Below are 18,180 nucleotides of genomic sequence, written 5' to 3' on the forward strand. Positions count from 1 at the left end.
GCAGTCATTCTTCACCCCTGCTGTGCACTGATCCTAAGAAACCCCTCCAATTCCCAAAGCATGAAATGCAGATAGAATGCTGAAAATTGTGAAAGAGGAACTAAACAGAGAGAGAAGTGATTACAGTATGAGATGCCATAGCTGTATAAGGAAGTGTTAGTTTGCACCTATATTGACTATTCATTGATCTCAAGGCAATATTTTAAGCATTCATATTTTATCATGGAAGTTTTTACTTATATATTTCATAAGAGTTTAAAATTGATATAATAGAATATTCTGAGTCCATGTCTTATATTAATCACTTTATGATTGTGTAGATATTAATAATCTTTATCATTCAGTAATCTATTATTTTTTGAAATACAAATTTTAGTGTTTTTAAAAATCATAACTTACTTCTTGTGATGACTACAGCTCAAATTATTTTGTGGCTTGATATTAAGAAGTAGATATTTTGATATTTACATTTTAAGTTAACCCAAAGTCACGGACATTTTGTGAGATGAGGTAAGAGTTTGTTATCAAAGCTGTTTTGCCATAAGAAGTCCCCAACCTAGATAATGGTTGTTGCTTGTGAAAGTACCTTTATGGGATATCTGAGTGGCTCAGCGGTTGAGTGTCTGCCTTTGACTCAGGGTGTGATCCCAGTTTGGGGATCAAGTCCTACATCCAACTCCCTGTGAGGAGCCTGCTTCTCCCTCTGCCTATGTCTCTGCCTCTCTTTGTGTCTCAAATAAATCAATCAATCAATCAATCAATCAATCAATAAATAAATAAATAAATATTTTTTTTTAAAAAGTACCTTTTATATTGAAAGAGTCAAATCAATTTTGGACAGGTGCATAAAAAGAGAGTAGCAATTAGTGGCATAATTTATGGAAAGGTCTTAAGCTTTACAAGTAATAGTTCTGTTTAATACAAGGAAAAATATACTACAGACTTTAAATGAGACACAGATAGAAAAGGAGGGAGAGAGAGAATGAGTAGGAGAAGGAATCAGTATTAGGTTAAGAACCAATATATATGAGGGATATAAGAAGGACAATGGAGAGTTATTCTGTGGTATAGTAGTTAAGTTTCTCTAAGTATGAGGAGACATGACCTATCACAGAAATCTCTATATTGTCTCCTGTCACCCATATCTGCAGTAATTTCTACTTCGTTTTTGAATTATTTCCCTGAAAGGAATTTTTTCTTTCCATGGAGATGGCTTGTGGAAATAGCCATTTGGAAAACAGAGATGATAGATGTGACTCATGACATGGAGATATCTGGTGAAGCCTTATGAAATTGCAGGGAGATGGCATTAGCAGCTCAAACCAAACTTATCTAGACCTTAAGGGACAAGAAAATCTCCGTTGGAAGCCTTATAATTCCTCTGTTTAACTTTTTTAAAAGAATGTATTTATTTACTTATTTATTTGAGAAAGAGAGAGAGAGAGAGAGAGAGAGATTGCATACATGAACCAGGGGAGGGACAGACAGAGAGGGAGAGACTCTCAAGCTGACTTCATGCTGAGCACTGAGTCTGCATCAGCAGGACCCCATCACAGGACCCTGGACTGAAATCAAGAGTCCGAAGTATAACCGATTGAGTCACCCAGATGCCCCCCCTTAATTTAAATTTTGAATTAAAACAAAATCAGGATTTTGTGAATTTCTGTTATCTTTTAGATTATTGATATAGTGGAAAACATTTAATACTAGACATATTTCTTGGGACTTATGATCATGGTCCTTCGAAACAAAATGAGCTGCTGTGAAAATAGTCCTTCAGTAAGTTTTTGGGTCAAAATTTATGAGATGGATTTACTATGCTGAATTTGAGAAACTTGGATGGTTTTTCTTATTTTTGTGGTCTTGAAAGAATTCAGTGAGTGCCACCCAAGGTCTACAGGCTTGGAATGCTTTCTGCATAGAACATCCCTATATACGGAGTAAGGTCAAAACTACCATTTCTTTGCAGCTGCAGGAAGGGCTCTGTGATGCTGTTTGAAGGGTGTCCTAACTCTCACAGGTGCTGTCAGACCTTGTTTTGGGACTATGTCTTGGATCTTCCCTCTCCCCTCACCACTAGGGGGATTTTGTTGTCACTGTCTGGACACAAATGCCATGGAACCTGCAGAGCAATTAGGTAGGGGTAAGCTGGAAATACAGGTGACTTAGCATCTCACAGGATGTGAGCTTTGACCAATTGGAGATCAATGTTGCCACATAAATTATTTTCCCTACCTTACTTTAAGGAAAAGTGGTACTGGGCTGATGTGCCTGCCTGGTTGGTTGAATGTGTGGATTCGTCATTTCTGATAAATGTGTACATGTGATATGTGAGTGCGTGTGTGCGCATGTGTGCTTATATTTTGGAACCTTTGAACTGAATGCTTTTGGCTAATCATTCAAAGAGAACTTTGTGTATAGTTTGTTTAGTAGCTAATTATTATTAAAAGGGTAAAAAGTGTAAGCTCTTGAGAGACTATCCCATTGAGTACTAGTGAATGAGGCATGCAAGATTTTAGATTGCCCAGTTTCATAAAATATATACATATAGATATTTGAATCAGAAAATGGGTCCCTTATCCTACCAAAGATGCCCAGAACCGAGAATATGGTGCCTTTCATGGAAAAAGATTTTCAGATGGGATTAAGGTAAGGAACTCCAGATGGGGAGAGTCTCCTGGATTATATAGGCAAGACCAATGTAATCCCAAGAAGGAAAGGGAGGTGAGAAAGTAAGAGTCAGAGGAAATGTGGCAGTGCAAGTAGAAGTCAGAGTTATGGGATCACTGTTTGGAAGAGGATGCCAAGTAAGGGATGAGGGCTGCCTCTACAAACTGGAAGAGGAAAAGAAACAGATTCTTCTGTGGCAGTCCAAGAAGGAACACAGCCTGCTGACATCTTGATTTTAGCCTAATGAGACTTATTTTGAACTTCTGACCTCCAGAACTGTGAATGATAAGTTTCTGTGTTTCAAGTTACTGAGTCAGTGGCAATTTGTTATCATAGCACTGGGAAACTAATGCAGGTGAAAATATAATTATTTTCACAAAACATATATTTAAACCAAGTTAAAAGGTGGAAAACACTAGCATTTTTATTCTTGACTTTATTTTTTTATTTTTTTTAATTTTTTTATTTATTTATGATAGTCACAGAGAGAGAAAGAGAGAGAGGCAGAGACATAGGCAGATGGAGAAGCAGGCTCCATGCACTCGGAGCCCAATATGCGATTCGATCCCTGGTCTCCAGGATCGCGCCCTGGGCCAAAGGCAGGCGCCAAACCGCTGCGCCACCCAGGGATCCCTTTATTCTTGACTTTAATCCATTTAATAAAATACATAGGATTGGTAGAAGTACAAGTGTGAGTTTAACCTTGTTGCTCCAATTCTGTTCACCGAACTATACTTAAAAAAATGGATTTGTGCTAAGAAATATGTTTTCCCAATTGTACATATGTAGGCTGGTGTAGACAAATACAGCCCATAAGGAAAATCAGACAGGAAAACAAAATAAATGATCTATATTATACCCTTTTATATTTATAAAGAATAAAACTTAAACATCTTAAAGGCTAATGCTACCAAGATATTGTCAGATTTATCTGTGGAGACCAAGAATCTCCACCATACAGTGTGACTCTTCTGTTTTCAACTAGCTATTTTGCTTATTTACAACTAATATTGGAATTAGCTAATGAAACTGAGAGCCACAGTTCCTGTATTTACATTATTCTGACTTACCTGAAAAGATCATAAATCTAATTTATTTCCAGGCATTGCCTTACCTCGAATGTCATGCCCCATACCATTTAGTAGATATTGTATTTAGTAGTATTTTGCATGCACAGAATGACCAGGTTACAATAGCAAGCGTTAAGATTTTCTCATTGAAATCCATTGCATACTTAAATATTTATACCTCTGCATTTAACAGAGATTAGTTTTTCAGGAGCAAATAAAACTCTTAAATGAAGACAATTGTAATTTTTAAATTTACATTAATTTGAAAGCCTGGCAAGGGCTCTTTAGGAATCTCTTGAATGCATCCTTCACATCCTTGTTCCTTAGGCTGTAAATGAGGGGATTCAGCATTGGTATCACCAGGGTGTAGAAGACAGAGGCCATTTTATCAGTATCTAATGAGTGGTTGGTCCTTGGTTGCAAATACATAAAGAGAATGGTCCCATAGAACACAGTGACAGCCATCATGTGGGAGGCACAGGTGGAAAAGGCTTTTCGTCGTCCCTCTGAGGAACGTATCCTCAAAATGGCAAGGACAATGTGGAAGTAGGAGGTTAGAACAATAATCATGGAGAAAAACAAGTTGGTCCCGGCAGAGGTAAACACCGCTGTTTCTGGAATGTAGGTATCAGAACAGGACAATGCCAACAAAGGGACAGTATCACAGTAAAAATGGTTGATGACATTGGAAGAGCAGTATGACACAGAGAACACACAGCAGGAGACGGTCAGTGCTGTGGTCAGACTGTAGAGGTATGTGAGGGACACCAGCAGAAGGCAGATCTGCGGAGATACCACCACCATGTAGAGCAGGGGGTTGCAAATAGCCACGTAGCGGTCGTAGGCCATTGCAGCCAGCATGAAAATCTCCCCCACGATAAAAACTAAGAAGCCACCCAGCTGGGCTGCACATCCATAGTAGGATATGGTTTTCTTTGAAACCAAGAAGTTGACCAGCATCTTAGGGGCAATGACAGTAGAATCGCCAAGATTGATGACAGCCAAGTGCCTGAGGAAGAAGTACATGGGCGTTTGAAGCTGCGAGTCAACACTGGTGAGGGTGATGATGCCCAGGTTCCCTGCCACGGTGAGCCCATAGATCGCCAGGAAAACAAAGAAGAGTGGCATCTGGAGGTCTGGGCGGTCTGAGACTCCCCTGAGAATGAACTCAGTCAGGTGGGTCAGGTTCCCTGAGGCCATTTAATTTGTTCTTCTCATCTTTTAATGGAGAAAATGGAAGGAGGTTAAGAGATGGTCAAGTTGATTTTTCTGGTTCATGCTGGACAGTAGACTGTTTCTTTTAAATGGGACACTTTGTCCACATGTGGAAGTGTCAGAATTTAATTGTGTTTCTCATAATCTTTTGCAAAATTCAGAAATAGAAACTTTCTAGAGACCAATTTTAGGTTGTTAGAACTGTTGTGCCAAACTCTTCATTTTTCAACTGTTTTAGATATAATCTATATAACTTGAGTATCTATTAATCTATTATATTACATGTAGTGGTGTTTATTTACATATATTAGCATGCTAATTATACTATACATGAATACGTATTTACATATGTACCCTTCTCTGTGTCTGCTTCCAGTGATAAGATAGCTGTGTAACAGAAGTTGATGAGCCAGAGGGACTTCCAGTAACTTTGCCTTTTCCTTGACTGCCTCTGGCTTTTCCTTTAGCCCATACCTTGTCATCTTCCTGGGGAATTTTGTATTTCTGTGGGAAAAATACTTTGAGTATGCTGGATTTTTCCTTGTCAGTTTTGCCACACCTCAATAACCTTCTGATTCAGCTGCCCACCACCAGACCACACCTCAGTAATCTTCCTTCTTAGTGTTATTCAGAAATGGATTTATTTAAAGGAACACAATTCTTTAGCCAAATACACTACTCCTCTCTGTCACTCTGCTCTCTATCTGATCAGATGCTTTTCTATTATCATGGTCCGGCAGCCCTCTCTTTTTTTCCATCTTCCCATAGCCCTTTCCTTTAAATTCTTTAAAACCTGTTTTGAAGTTTTAAAAAGTATTACTTTTTAAAGTAATAAAGTTTGATTTGCTCAAGTGTGATTACTTTGTTTTCCTTGTACAGAGAAATGAATATAGAAAAGTGCTAACATTATCCATTATGTGCTGTACTCTATGCCCAGAATAATGCAGGTTATTTCAAAATAATAATGTCGTTATTTTCCAGAGTGTCCTAGAAGACATATGGAATTATTTCTATGTCTGATAGGATAGTTGAGGCTCAATGAGATTAAATCATGGAAACAATCTGTGTGCAACATTGTTTAATGCTATGATTTTATGGTTTTGCTTAATATGTTTTGTTTGCTTGTCTGATTTGAATCCATAAATCTCCTTCTACATGGAGTTCATAGCCAGGATGAGTACTAAGTGAAATTATCGGGTTTACCTACCTGTCCCAGAGATCTGTTGAGACTCACTGCAAAGGTTCTGCAGGAGGCACGCTGAAGAGGTTTACAAGTGTCTGATGTCCCTGAAGGCCCACACGCTGAAATAAGCTTCTTTATGGGTTAAGTCCCTACACAGGAAAACAGGAATTCCCAGAGAAAATTTCTGATTCCCCGGGGAAAGAAGCCAACTATTGAAGTCTCCACACAATTACACTCACAGAGTGAAAATGTCAAGAGAGCCTAGGGATGTGCTTAGATGATTCTACTGAGTATCAATCATGTGCAATGATTACAACCTCTGTGTGTTTGTTTCTTTTGAATTGTCCTCCTATAATGATTGAGAGGTGTGGCTGCTGGCCCTGGAGTGGAGAAAATCCAACACTTAGAAAGCACACGATTCTGGCCCTAATATTCCATTTTAATATGAATACTGGGAATAGAACTGAAAGCAAAGCTTCCATTCTCATGTCAAAAACAAGCCCTGGTGTACCTGTCATGAAATACAGATGACATACACCATAAATTCAAAATGTTCATGGTTTTAAGAAAACTAAAAGTCAGTTATTTTAGAGCCTTTTAGAAGGCACCCATCATATGCCTGATCCTATTGCTGTTTTTTAATTAAGATTGTGTGATTGAGAATATATTTTTTGGGATCCCTGAGTGGCGCAGTGGTTTGGCGCCTACCTTTGGCCCAGGGCGCGATCCTGGAGACCCGGGATCGAATCCCACGTCGGCCTCCCGGTGCATGGAGCCTGCTTCTCCCTCTGCCTGTGTCTCTGCCTCCCTCTCTCTCTCTCTCTCTCTCTCTCTGACTATCATAAATAAATTAAAAAAAGAGAGAATATATTTTTCATATAATCTTGTGATCTTTCCTCATGCATGTATAAATCTTGTAATTAAATATTGATTACAATTTTATTTTACTTCCTGTGTGGTATTTTCTAGTCTGTAAACTTTATAAGAGTAAAGGATATATCTAAATAGTTTTCCTTTAGTAATAACTTCTGAAATACCCAGGAAAGAGTAGGGGTTCAAAAATATTTGCTGAAAAAAAATATTTGCTGACTTACTGTAGGAATGAATGATGGAGTTAAGAACAAGTGAGTATAATATCTATCTTTACATTTTGAAATAAAATATGAGTTTAGTCTTCAGCTCTATCATTTATCTTTACTATGGTTTTAAGTTTGATAAAGAAGTATTGACCACTTATTCTCTAGAATATTCACTACTTTAGAGCAGGACACACTGTTCCTTCTTCATCTTGGTGTTCCTAATATCAAACTAGGGTGTGGCACATTCTGGGCTTTTTATGTTTTGAAGTAACAAAGTGTGGGTCATAAAGAGGAAATACTAAGATTTTTATACACCTTATGTTACCCGTGAAAATGAATTGAAATCCTTGAGGTCCTTTCGAGATTCCAGGATTCCACAGGAAGTTTGTATTGTTGCTTCCTCTGTAATATCATTAGTAGATTGTCTGTATGTGGCTAAAGTTCACCTGTACCCTGTTCAATCAATAGGACTTTATTCCCTAATGAGCTCTGCTAACTTCCCCATCTATTTAGCATTCCAACAATATAAAATTAAAAAAATAAAAGTATTACTTTTACAGTTTCCATTCTTATTGATGCTTTATATAAGAGTTTGATCTCACATTTAAAGCTTATTGTTTATTGCACAGGACGTATTGTCCATTTCTGAGGTTGTGAGTATGACACAAAATAAACTTACCTTGATTAAGCATATAAATTCTAAGACACTACAGTACCATCCCAGATGACAAAACTACACTTTTCAAAGTATTTGTAAGAAACACACACGTCACCTCCATATACATACACACACAATATATGTGCAGGAAATGATATTACAGACACTGTAATATTTCCATGCTCTACCTGAAAGAATAGTTCTCTCTTACATAATTCATCATTTTAAATTTGTTAATTACTTACATATAAGCTGAATATGCATTAATCGATTTTCCCCATTCCCTCTACCTCATGTAGTTAATAGTTATATATGACCATTTTGGTTTTTCCAAATCTATTTATTGATTTTTATTGTGATAAGAAACATATCATGAGATCAATACCCTTGACCAATATTTAAGTATATAATACAGTAATTATGATTAAAGCACAATATTTTATAACAAATCTCTACAACTCAATCATCTTGCAGAAGTGAAGCTTCCTATCAATTGAATACAATTGACTTTAATGGACACATTAGCCAGTTTTTGTTTTGTTTTGTTTTTTTAGAAAGAAGGGTAAGAGAAAGATGAAAAGAAATATTTATTTTCCCCCCAGATTATTTATTTATTTACTCTTGAGAGACACAGAGAGAGGCAACATAGGCAGAGGGAGAAGCAGGATCCTGCAACGAGCACAAAGCAGGACTCAATCCCAGGACCCCAGGATCACAACCTGAGCTCAAACACTGAGCTCAAACACTAAGCTATCCAGGTGTCCCACAGTCCCACATTAGCCACATTAGCCATTTGATTGACTTTCACCATAGAATGCCTTTTTCTTGTAAAATTGAATCTCCTTTTTACCCTTTCATCCTTCTATTAATCCTGGTCTGATCCCATCTCATCATCTGTTTTGGCACATTTAAATCTTATCTCCAGTGTGTCATTCATATGCAGGTTTTTGCTGGTTAACTATTTATGAATTTACCTGAACAAAATGACATAATTTTGCAGGTATTTAAATTAATGTATATTATATGCCAAATGTCTCTTTCTGCAAGTTGACTTAGAAATTGGACAGGTACGGATGCCTGGGAGGCTCAGCGGTTGAGCATCTGCTTTTGGCTCAGCGCATGGTCCCAGGGTCCTGACATCCAGTTCCACATTGGGCTCCCTACAGCTCCCTACCAGCTTCTCCCTCTGCCTATGTCTCTGCCTCTCTCTGTGTCTGTCATGAATAAATAAATAAAATCTTAAAAAAAAGAAGTAGGACAGATGTAGAAGTCAATTTCTAAATATTTACTGAATTCATCTAGTTTTGCTTTTCCTTTGAAGGAATACATAGCAAAGTTTAATGCTGATAGGAACCACATGGTATGATCAATTAAGAGAAGATATTGCATAATTTTTCCCACATTCTTTGTCCTCAATATTTGACATTTTGTTCTTCAAGCTATGGGTCAAGGGATTCAATGTGGGTATTAGAAGGGTCAAAATAGGGACACCACTTTCAATATCAAAGGAATGACTGGACTCGGGTTGCACATACATAAATATCAAAGTCCCATAGGACACTGTGGCCAGTATCAGGTGAGACCCATAGGTGGGAAGAGCCTTGTGTCTACCCTCTGGTGAGTTCAACCTATGATGGCTAGCAGGATCATTAGGTAAGACACAGAACTATGAGAAGGAAAAAAAAAATCCAATTAAAAACTGAGAAAATAAAAAAAAATCATCAATTCAATTTTATGCTTATTTGAGCAGAGCAAAGATAACAAGGGGAGACTGTCATAGTATAAATGACTGATGATATTGTGGCCACAGAAGCATATGTATTTTTTTGTCTGCCTTCTGTCAGGTGATGTGCTGTTATAGGTAGTTCTAGATTGCTCATTCTCATGTCTGTGGACAGATCCATTTTATGAATACATCACAAATTAGTTATTCATTGTGCTCTGATAAAATGTTAGAATTTGTCTCAATTTGTTGTTTAATGACTAGGGATATAAATATTCCATTTCATCTGATTTTGGTGAGCATGAAACTTACTTTTTCACATCGTTGGGTTATAAAAAATGAAATTTGGATTTTTGTAATGTATTCATGAAAGAGAATTATTTACACATTATAAAAAATATTGCCCTGATACACAGACATATTTCCTGAAAATGGTAGTTAAAAACAGCTACTCCCACAGCCTTCATATCCACACTACTATTTAATCGAGATCAGTTTAATCTTGGATGTATTTCTATTTGGGTATATCCTTCATACTGAAATTTTTGAGTAGTAAGATATACATATCATCATTAATAAATACTACCTGATGAGTTTGCAGTTTTTATATTGATGTGCATTCCTATTAGCAGTGCAAATACTTAGGGTTGTTTACTATCCTTGTCTACATTCAGTATTTTCCATCATTTTCTTTTTTGCCTGTGAAAATGTGCATGGCATCATTGTGGTTTTAGTTTGTATTATTCTAATGCGGAATGCAATTGAAAGCCTTATATTTCTTTAATGGCAATTTAGATATTTTCTTTGAAATATGATTGTTAATAATATCATTTGTCACCTTTGTATTGTATTTCATATAAATTCTTTATGGATTTGTAAGAGGTACATTTATGTTTGGAATATGAATCCCTTCTCAGCTCTTTGTCTGATTCTGTAGGTATGATAAAAGTATCCTCTTCCACTATGAGAGTTTATTTTTTATCATAATTAATTTTTTAAGATTTTATTTATTTATTCATGAGAGACAGAGAGAGAGGCTGAGGCATAGGCAGAAGGAGAAGCAGGTTCCAAGTGGGAGCCCGATGTGGGACTCGATCCCAGGGCCCCAGGATCACAAGCTGAGCCAAAGGGAGATTTTCAACCACTGAGCCACCCAGGTACCCTTCACATTATTAATTTTAGCCAACAGAATTTCTTAAGATAGTTCAATTGATCATTTAAAATCTTAGATAGCTATTGGTTTTTGTGTTCTGTTTAAAATGATGTACATATTTAATATCACAAATATGTCCCACTATGTTTCCTTTTAAACGCTGTTTGCATTTCACAATTAGATCTTTAATCCAAGTGGAAGTGAGTCTCCATAGGGTCTGGCTACAAGTCCAGATTCTTTTTCTCTCCCCCCCCCAATAAATATACAAATTACTTAATAGCATCTATTGAAAAGATCATTCTTTCTCATTTAGAAAACAGGGATGAATCTATCATAAGTTAGGTCACAATCTATGTGTGGATCTGTTTCTAACATCACTCTTGTATTCTATTAATCAATTAGTCTGATTTTGGAAAAGATTTTCTTTCTTTCTTTTATTGAAGTATAGTTGACACACAATGTCACATTCTTTTCAGAAATCCAACACAGTTAATGAACATGTTTATACATTCTGTTGTACTCACTGCAAGTAGCTACCACCTGTCACCATGCTGTGCTATTACAATACTATTGACTGTATTTCCTATGCTGTACCTTATGCCCCATAACTTACTCATTCCATAACTGGAAGTCTGTGTCTTCCCTTCCCATTTATCTCGTACCCATTTATCCCTGCCCTCTGGCAAGTATCAGTTTGTTGTTGGTATTTATGGGTCTGTTTCTGCTTTTTGTTGGTTTATTTGTTTTGTTTTTAGATTCTTTAAGTGAATTCAAAATGTATTTCTATTTGTCTGATTTGTTTCTCTTAGTATAATACCCTCTATGTCCATCTGTGTCATCACAAATGGCAAGATCTTATCCTTTCTTTTTTAAAAGAATTTGTATATTCTTTTATTGGAGTTCGATTTGCCAACATATAGTATAACACCCAGTGCTTATCCCATCAAGTGCCCCCCTTAGTGCTTGTCACCCAGTCACCCCAGCCCCGTGTTCAACTCCCCTTTCACTATCCTTTGTTCATTTCCCAGAATTAGGACTGTCTCATGTTTTGCCACCCTCTCTGATTTTTCCCACTCAATTTCAGTCCTTTCTGCTGATTTTTTAATGTTGCTCACTATTTTTTATATTCCCTGTATGAGTTAAACACAAAAGCATAAGATACATATGAATAAACCTAACCAAAGAGATAAAGGATCTATCCCCTAAACACTACAGAACACTTATGAAAAGAATTGAGGAAGACACAAAGAGATGGAAAAATATTCCATGCTCATGGATTGGCAGAATTAATATTGTGAAAATGTCAATGTTACCCAGGGCAATTCACACGTTTAATGCAATCCCTATCAAAATACCATGGACTTTCTTCAGAGAGTTGGAACAAATCATCTTAAGATTTGTGTGGAGTCAGAAAAGACCCTGAATAGCCAGGGGAATATTAAAAAAGAAAACCATAGATGAGGGCATCACAATGCCAGATTTCAAGTTGTACTACAAAGCTCTGATCATCAAGACAATGTGGTACTGGCACAAAAACAGACACATAGATCAATGGAACAGAATAAAGAATCCAGAAATGTGCCCTCAACTCTATGGTCAACTAATATTCCACAAAGCAGGAAAGACTATCCACTGGAAAAAGTCTCTTCAATAAATCTGCCATGTGGACAGCCACATGCAGAAAAATGAAACTAGACCATTCTCTTGCACTATATACAAAGATAAACTCAAAATGGATGAAAGATCAAATGTGAGACAAGATTCCATCAAAATCCTGGAGGAGAGCAAGGCAACACCCTTTATGAACTTGGCCACAGCAACTTCTTGCAAGATACATCTATGAAGGCAAGGGAAACAAAAGCAAAAATGAATTATAGGGACTTCATCAAGATAAAAAGTTTCTGCACAGCAAAAGAAACAGTCAACAAAACTAAAAGACTACCTACAGAATGGGAGAAGGTATTTGCAAATGACCTATCAGATAAAGGGCTAGTATCCAAGATCTATAAAGAACTTATTAAACTCAACAGCAAAGAAACAAACAATCCAATCCTGCAATGGGCAAAAGACATGAACAGAAATTTCACCAAAGAAAACCTACACATGGCCAAGAAGCCCATGAGAAAATGCTCCGCATCACGAGCCATCAGAGAAATACAAATCAAAGCCACAATGAGATACCACCTCACACCAGTGAGAATGATGAAAGTTAACAAAACAGGAAACAACAAATGTTGGAGAGGATGTGGAGACAGGGGAACCCCCTTGCACTGTTGGTGGGAATGTGAACTGGTACCGCCACTCTGGAAAACTGTGTGAAGGTTCCTCAAAGAGTTAAAAATAGACCTGCCTTATGACCCAGCAATTGCACTGCTGGGGATTTACCCCAAAGATACAGATGCAGTGAAAGACCGAGACACCTGCACCCCAATATTTATAGCAGCAATGTCCACAATAGCGAAACTGTGGAAGTAGCCTCAGTGTCCATTGAAAGATGAATGGATAAAGAAGATGTGTAGATAGATGATAGATAGATGATAGATAGATAGATAGAGTAGAATATATATAATAGAATATTACTCAGTCACTAGATCTCTTCCTTTTATACGACCGAATAGTATCCCATTCTATACATATTCCATATCTTCTTTTTTAAAAGATTTTATTTATTTATTTATTTATTCATAAGAAACACAGAGAGGAGAGAGAGAGAGAGAGTCAGAGACACAGGCAGAGGGAGAAGCAGGCTCCATGCCGGAAACCTGAGGTGGGACTCCATCCTGGGTCTCCAGGATCACACCGTGGGCTGAAGGCGGCGCTAAACCACTGAGCTACCCGGGTTGCCCTCCACATCTTATTTACCCAATCATCTATCAAAGGCTATTTGGGTTCCTTCTGTATCATGGATACTGTAAATAATATTGCAATGGACCTAAGCATGCACATATCCTTTCAAATTAGCATCTTTTTTAATAAATTAATTTTTATTGGTGTTCAATTTACCAACATACAGAATAACACCCAGTGCTCATCCCGTCAAGTGTCCCCCTCAGTGCCCGTCACCCATTCACCCCCACCCCCCTCCTCCTCTCCTTCCACCACCCCTAGTTCGTTTCCCAGAGTTAGGAGTCTTTATGTTCTGTCTCCCTTTCTGATATTTCCCACACGTTTCTTCACTCTTCCCCTATATTCCCTTTCACTATTATTCATATTCCCCAAATGAATGAGAACATACACTGTTTGTCCTTCTCCGATTGACTTACCTCGGTGTCCATCGAAAGATGAATGGATAAAGAAGATGTGGTTTATGTATACAATGGAATATTACTCAGTCATTAGAAACGACAAATACCCACCATTTGCTTCAACGTGGATGGAACTGGAGGGTATTATGCTGAGTGAAGTAAGTCGAATTAGCATCTTTATGTTCTTTGGCTAAATACACAGAGTGAAATTACTCGATCATATGGTATTTCTATTTTTAAATTTTAGAGGAACATCTATATTACTCCTTAGGGACTTTGACAACTAGGAAAATGTTTTCTTAATTACTAAACCTTTGATACAGGTAATAAGGGCAGCCGGGGTGGCTCAGCAGTTTAGCGCCACCTTCAGTCCAGGGCGTGATCCTGGAGACCCTGGATGGAGTCCCCATGTTGGGTTCCCTGCATGGAGCCTGCTTCTCCTTCTGCCTGTGTCTCTGTCTCTCTTTCTGTGTATCTCACGAATAAATAAATAAAAATCTTTAAGAAAAGAAATAGGTAATGAAATCTGGTAGTGGAACTCCTGCCACTTTATTTTCCTTCTTCTAGACTATCTTTATATTTTAGGCATTTTGCCTTTCTGAGTAAATTTTAGAGTCAGCTCCATCATTCTAAAATAAAGAAGAAAAGACAAAGAGGAATGAAGAAATGAAGGAAGAATTAAAAAATTAAAATAGTTCAAAAAATAATTTTAAAACCTAATCTAGTTTTACAAAAGACATTCATAACTTTTTTTGGAATACCTCTATGTTCTTTCTTCTTCTAAGATAGTCTAGATCCTTTGCATTTACACATGATTCTTAAAATCAACATGAGTATCCAAAATACTGTTGGATCTTGAATGTCACTGTATTAAATGCATTGAATAATTTAGGGGAAACTAACCACAAGACAATTATTCATCCAAACAATGGTATGGTATATGTAACATTATGTCTTCCTTAATAATTCAAGGTTTTGTAGTTTCCAGTAGGAAAATAATGCCAATCCTTCATTAAAATTTTTCTAAGGTATTATACAGTTTTATTTCAATTAAATTATTAGTTTAAAATTATATTTTTATGGGTTTTTTTTTTGCTAAGTTGTAGTAAAACAAACAAAAACATAAAAACCCCAGATGTCTTAAATGCTGACCTTATATGCACCAATCTTGCAAAACTCAGGTATTATTTCTAATGTTTCAGAAATAAGCAATTTTGAATTGTTGCTGTACACATTTATGCTACCTAAAATAATTACATTTTTATTTCTGCTTTCCTAAGCATACACAGGCTCACATATCAACACTTAACAGGCTGAGATGCAACCCACCACAATAGGATAAAGTTAAAGTGTTAGTTCTTAAGGCAGACATTGTTGATTATTCATTGATGTGCATATTCCTTACACAAAGAACATTAAGTTCCATCTTCTCTGTGCCATATGCCAGTATGGTGGGCATATTTATTTCATATTTAATAAAAGACATAAAACAACTATGAAAAAGAGATTATCACGGTGCGATGCATTTAAAAGCAGCCACTCTGGAAAACTGTGTGGAGGTTCCTCAAAGAATTAAAAATAGACCTGCCCTATGACCCAGCAATTGCACTGTTAGGGATTTACCCCAAAGATTCAGATGCAATGAAACGCCGGGACACCTGCACCCCGATGTTTCTAGCAGCAATGTCCACAATAGCCAAACTGTGGAAGGAGCCTCGGTGCCCATCGAAAGATGAATGGATAAAGAAGATGTGGTTTATGTATACAATGGAATATTCCTCAGCCATTAGAAACGACAAATACCCACGATTTGCTTCAACGTGGATGGAACTGGAGGGTATTATGCTGAGTGAAGTAAGTCAATCGGAGAAGGACAAACAGTGTATGTTCTCATTCATTTGGGGAATATGAATAATAGTGAAAGGGAATATAAGGGAAGGGAGAAGAAATGTGTGGGAAATATCAGAAAGGGACACAGAACATAAAGACTTCTAACTCCGGGAAATGAACTAGGGGTGGTGGAGGGGGAGGAGGGCGGGGGGTGGGGGGGAATGGGTGACGGGCACTGAGGGGGACACTTGACGGGATGAGCACTGGGTGTTATTCTGTATGTTGGTAAATTGAACACCAATAAAAATTAATTTATTAAAAAAATAAAATAAAATAAAACAAACAGAGCAAACCAAAACTTGCCTTCAGTTGCAAAATAAGTACTTGGTAATGTGGGAACAGTGGTCTGGACTTGTCTTAGCACTTAAACCAAAGCTGGCATGAGAAGAATGATCACTACTGGAATACCTATGAGTTGAAAACAGGAAAAGCATTTCTAGCTTTCCACGACTTCTACACATTACTCCTTTCTAAGGCCAATGACATGTCCTAAACAGAAGTCTGTAACCTATTTTATTACAGGTACTGCCTATATTGAACTCTACATTGGCGGTTTATGCAGGTTTTTCCAAATTCTATGCAGGGCACCTTTTACCTCTTTGTTCCTTAGGCTGTAGATCATGGGATTCAGCATAGGGATTATCAAAGTGTAAAATATAGAGGCGATTTTATCAGTATCAAAGGAATGACTGGATTTGGGCTGCACGTACATGAAGAAGAGAGTGACATACAATACAACAACCACCATCAGGTGGGATCCACAGGTGGAGAAGGCCTTGTGCCTGCCCTCTGCAGAGTTCATGCTAAGGATGGCCATAAGGATGAGGATGTAGGACACAAGCACTATGAGAAGGGAGGAAATCAAATTAAATGCTGAAAAGATCAGTATTATCAACTCAATGTCACGTGTGCTTGAACACAGTAAAGTTAACAAAGGAAGATTGTCACAGTAAAAATGTCTAATGACATTATGTCCACAGAAGGATGCCATAAAAATCTTGATGGTGATTATCAGAGAGAGACAGGCACTGTAGACATAAGGGATTGCTACTAGCACCCAGCACACCCTTTGTGACATAACAACAGTGTAGAGCAGAGGGTTACAGATGGCCACATAGCGGTCATAGGCCATTGCTGACAGAATGAACAGCTCACTGATGATGAACAAGATGAAGAAAGCCAGCTGGGTAGCACACCAGTTATAGGGGATCGTATTTTGATCAGCTACAAAATTTACTAACATTTTGGGTGCCACAGCTGATGAGTAGCCAAGATCAATGAAAGCCAGGTGTCTGAGGAAGAAGTACATGGGTGTTTGGAGCCTGGAGTCCACCTTGGTGAGGATGATCATGCCCAGGTTGCCCACCACTGAAACTGTGTAGATGATGAGGAAAAGCCCAAAGAAGGGAACCTGCAGCTCAGGACGGTTGGTGATTCCCATTAGGATGAATTCTGTTAACACTGTTAGATTTTGTCTGTTCATCCAGGTCATTAAGTGAAATTGCTGTGGGAACAACCATCACAAGAGTCACTGGGTATCAGGAGACAACATCTGTGGATCAGATTGGTCCAATTTTTTAGATGGGTTAATTTAAATAAGACTCACCTCCATCACTGAATCTGGCACCAAAAATAAGAGGTGTTGGCAGTGGCGGTGCCTGTGGAGATTCCCGGAGACTGCAAGATTTCCCAGAATTACTTCTTTCAGCTTGCTAAAGAAGGAGTAGGAGAGGGAGCTTAGTTTTAAGGTTGTTCAGTGGACTGATATAGGCAAGTTGGCAAAGAGAACGGTCCCTAAGTCACCTGTCCCCACCAATTTACCTAGATAACTTTCAAATCATCCCGAAAACCTACGAATTAGGCCTGAGATTTAAAGAGACAACAGCTGAAATGCTGCAGTGAGGAGAGTTTGTGCTTCTATCAAGGTAGGAAGATGGACAAAAAAATAAAGAAATAGAAAAGCATCCAAGGGGGAGGGGCCCTGTGATGGGCCGGCTAAGGCAGAGCGGCGAGTGTCCCTGGGACAGGAAAGCCCAGGCCTGGAGAAACAGGAGCTTCACCAATCTTCCCAGACGGAAAGGCGCTAGCAGGGACCTCGGGCAGGATCCCAGGAGGGGCGGGGATGCCCTCAGGCTCCTAGGGGCAGTAACAGTGGACCTGCTTCCGGGGGAGAGAGTCCCACACACCTCGGCTGAGCTCCCTAAAGGGCTGCAGCACACCCGGCAGCTCAGAGGCAGCTCCGCAGGGAGGGGGCTGCGCGACCCTGGAGCCCAGAGCACCGGGGAACACAGCCC

General features: G+C 38.2%; 2 protein-coding genes across 2 annotated transcripts; both read right to left on the reverse strand.

Moving 5' to 3' along the window:
* Positions 1–3,992: 3,992 nt before the first annotated feature.
* LOC129514936 (olfactory receptor 8J2-like) lies at positions 3,993–4,940 on the reverse strand. Its single transcript, XM_055333628.1, has one exon. It carries the CDS (start codon positions 4,938–4,940, stop codon positions 3,993–3,995), a length of 948 nt encoding a protein of 315 aa, XP_055189603.1.
* An 11,487-nt stretch (positions 4,941–16,427) lies between these two features.
* Positions 16,428–17,369, reverse strand: LOC129514934 (olfactory receptor 8K3-like). Its single transcript, XM_055333626.1, has one exon. It carries the CDS (start codon positions 17,367–17,369, stop codon positions 16,428–16,430), a length of 942 nt encoding a protein of 313 aa, XP_055189601.1.
* Between the last annotated feature and the right edge of the window lie 811 nt (positions 17,370–18,180).

Source organism: Nyctereutes procyonoides, unplaced genomic scaffold (assembly GCF_905146905.1).
Source record: "Nyctereutes procyonoides isolate TBG_1078 unplaced genomic scaffold, NYPRO_anot_genome, whole genome shotgun sequence".
In the NCBI taxonomy this organism is placed as follows: Eukaryota; Metazoa; Chordata; class Mammalia; order Carnivora; family Canidae; genus Nyctereutes; species Nyctereutes procyonoides.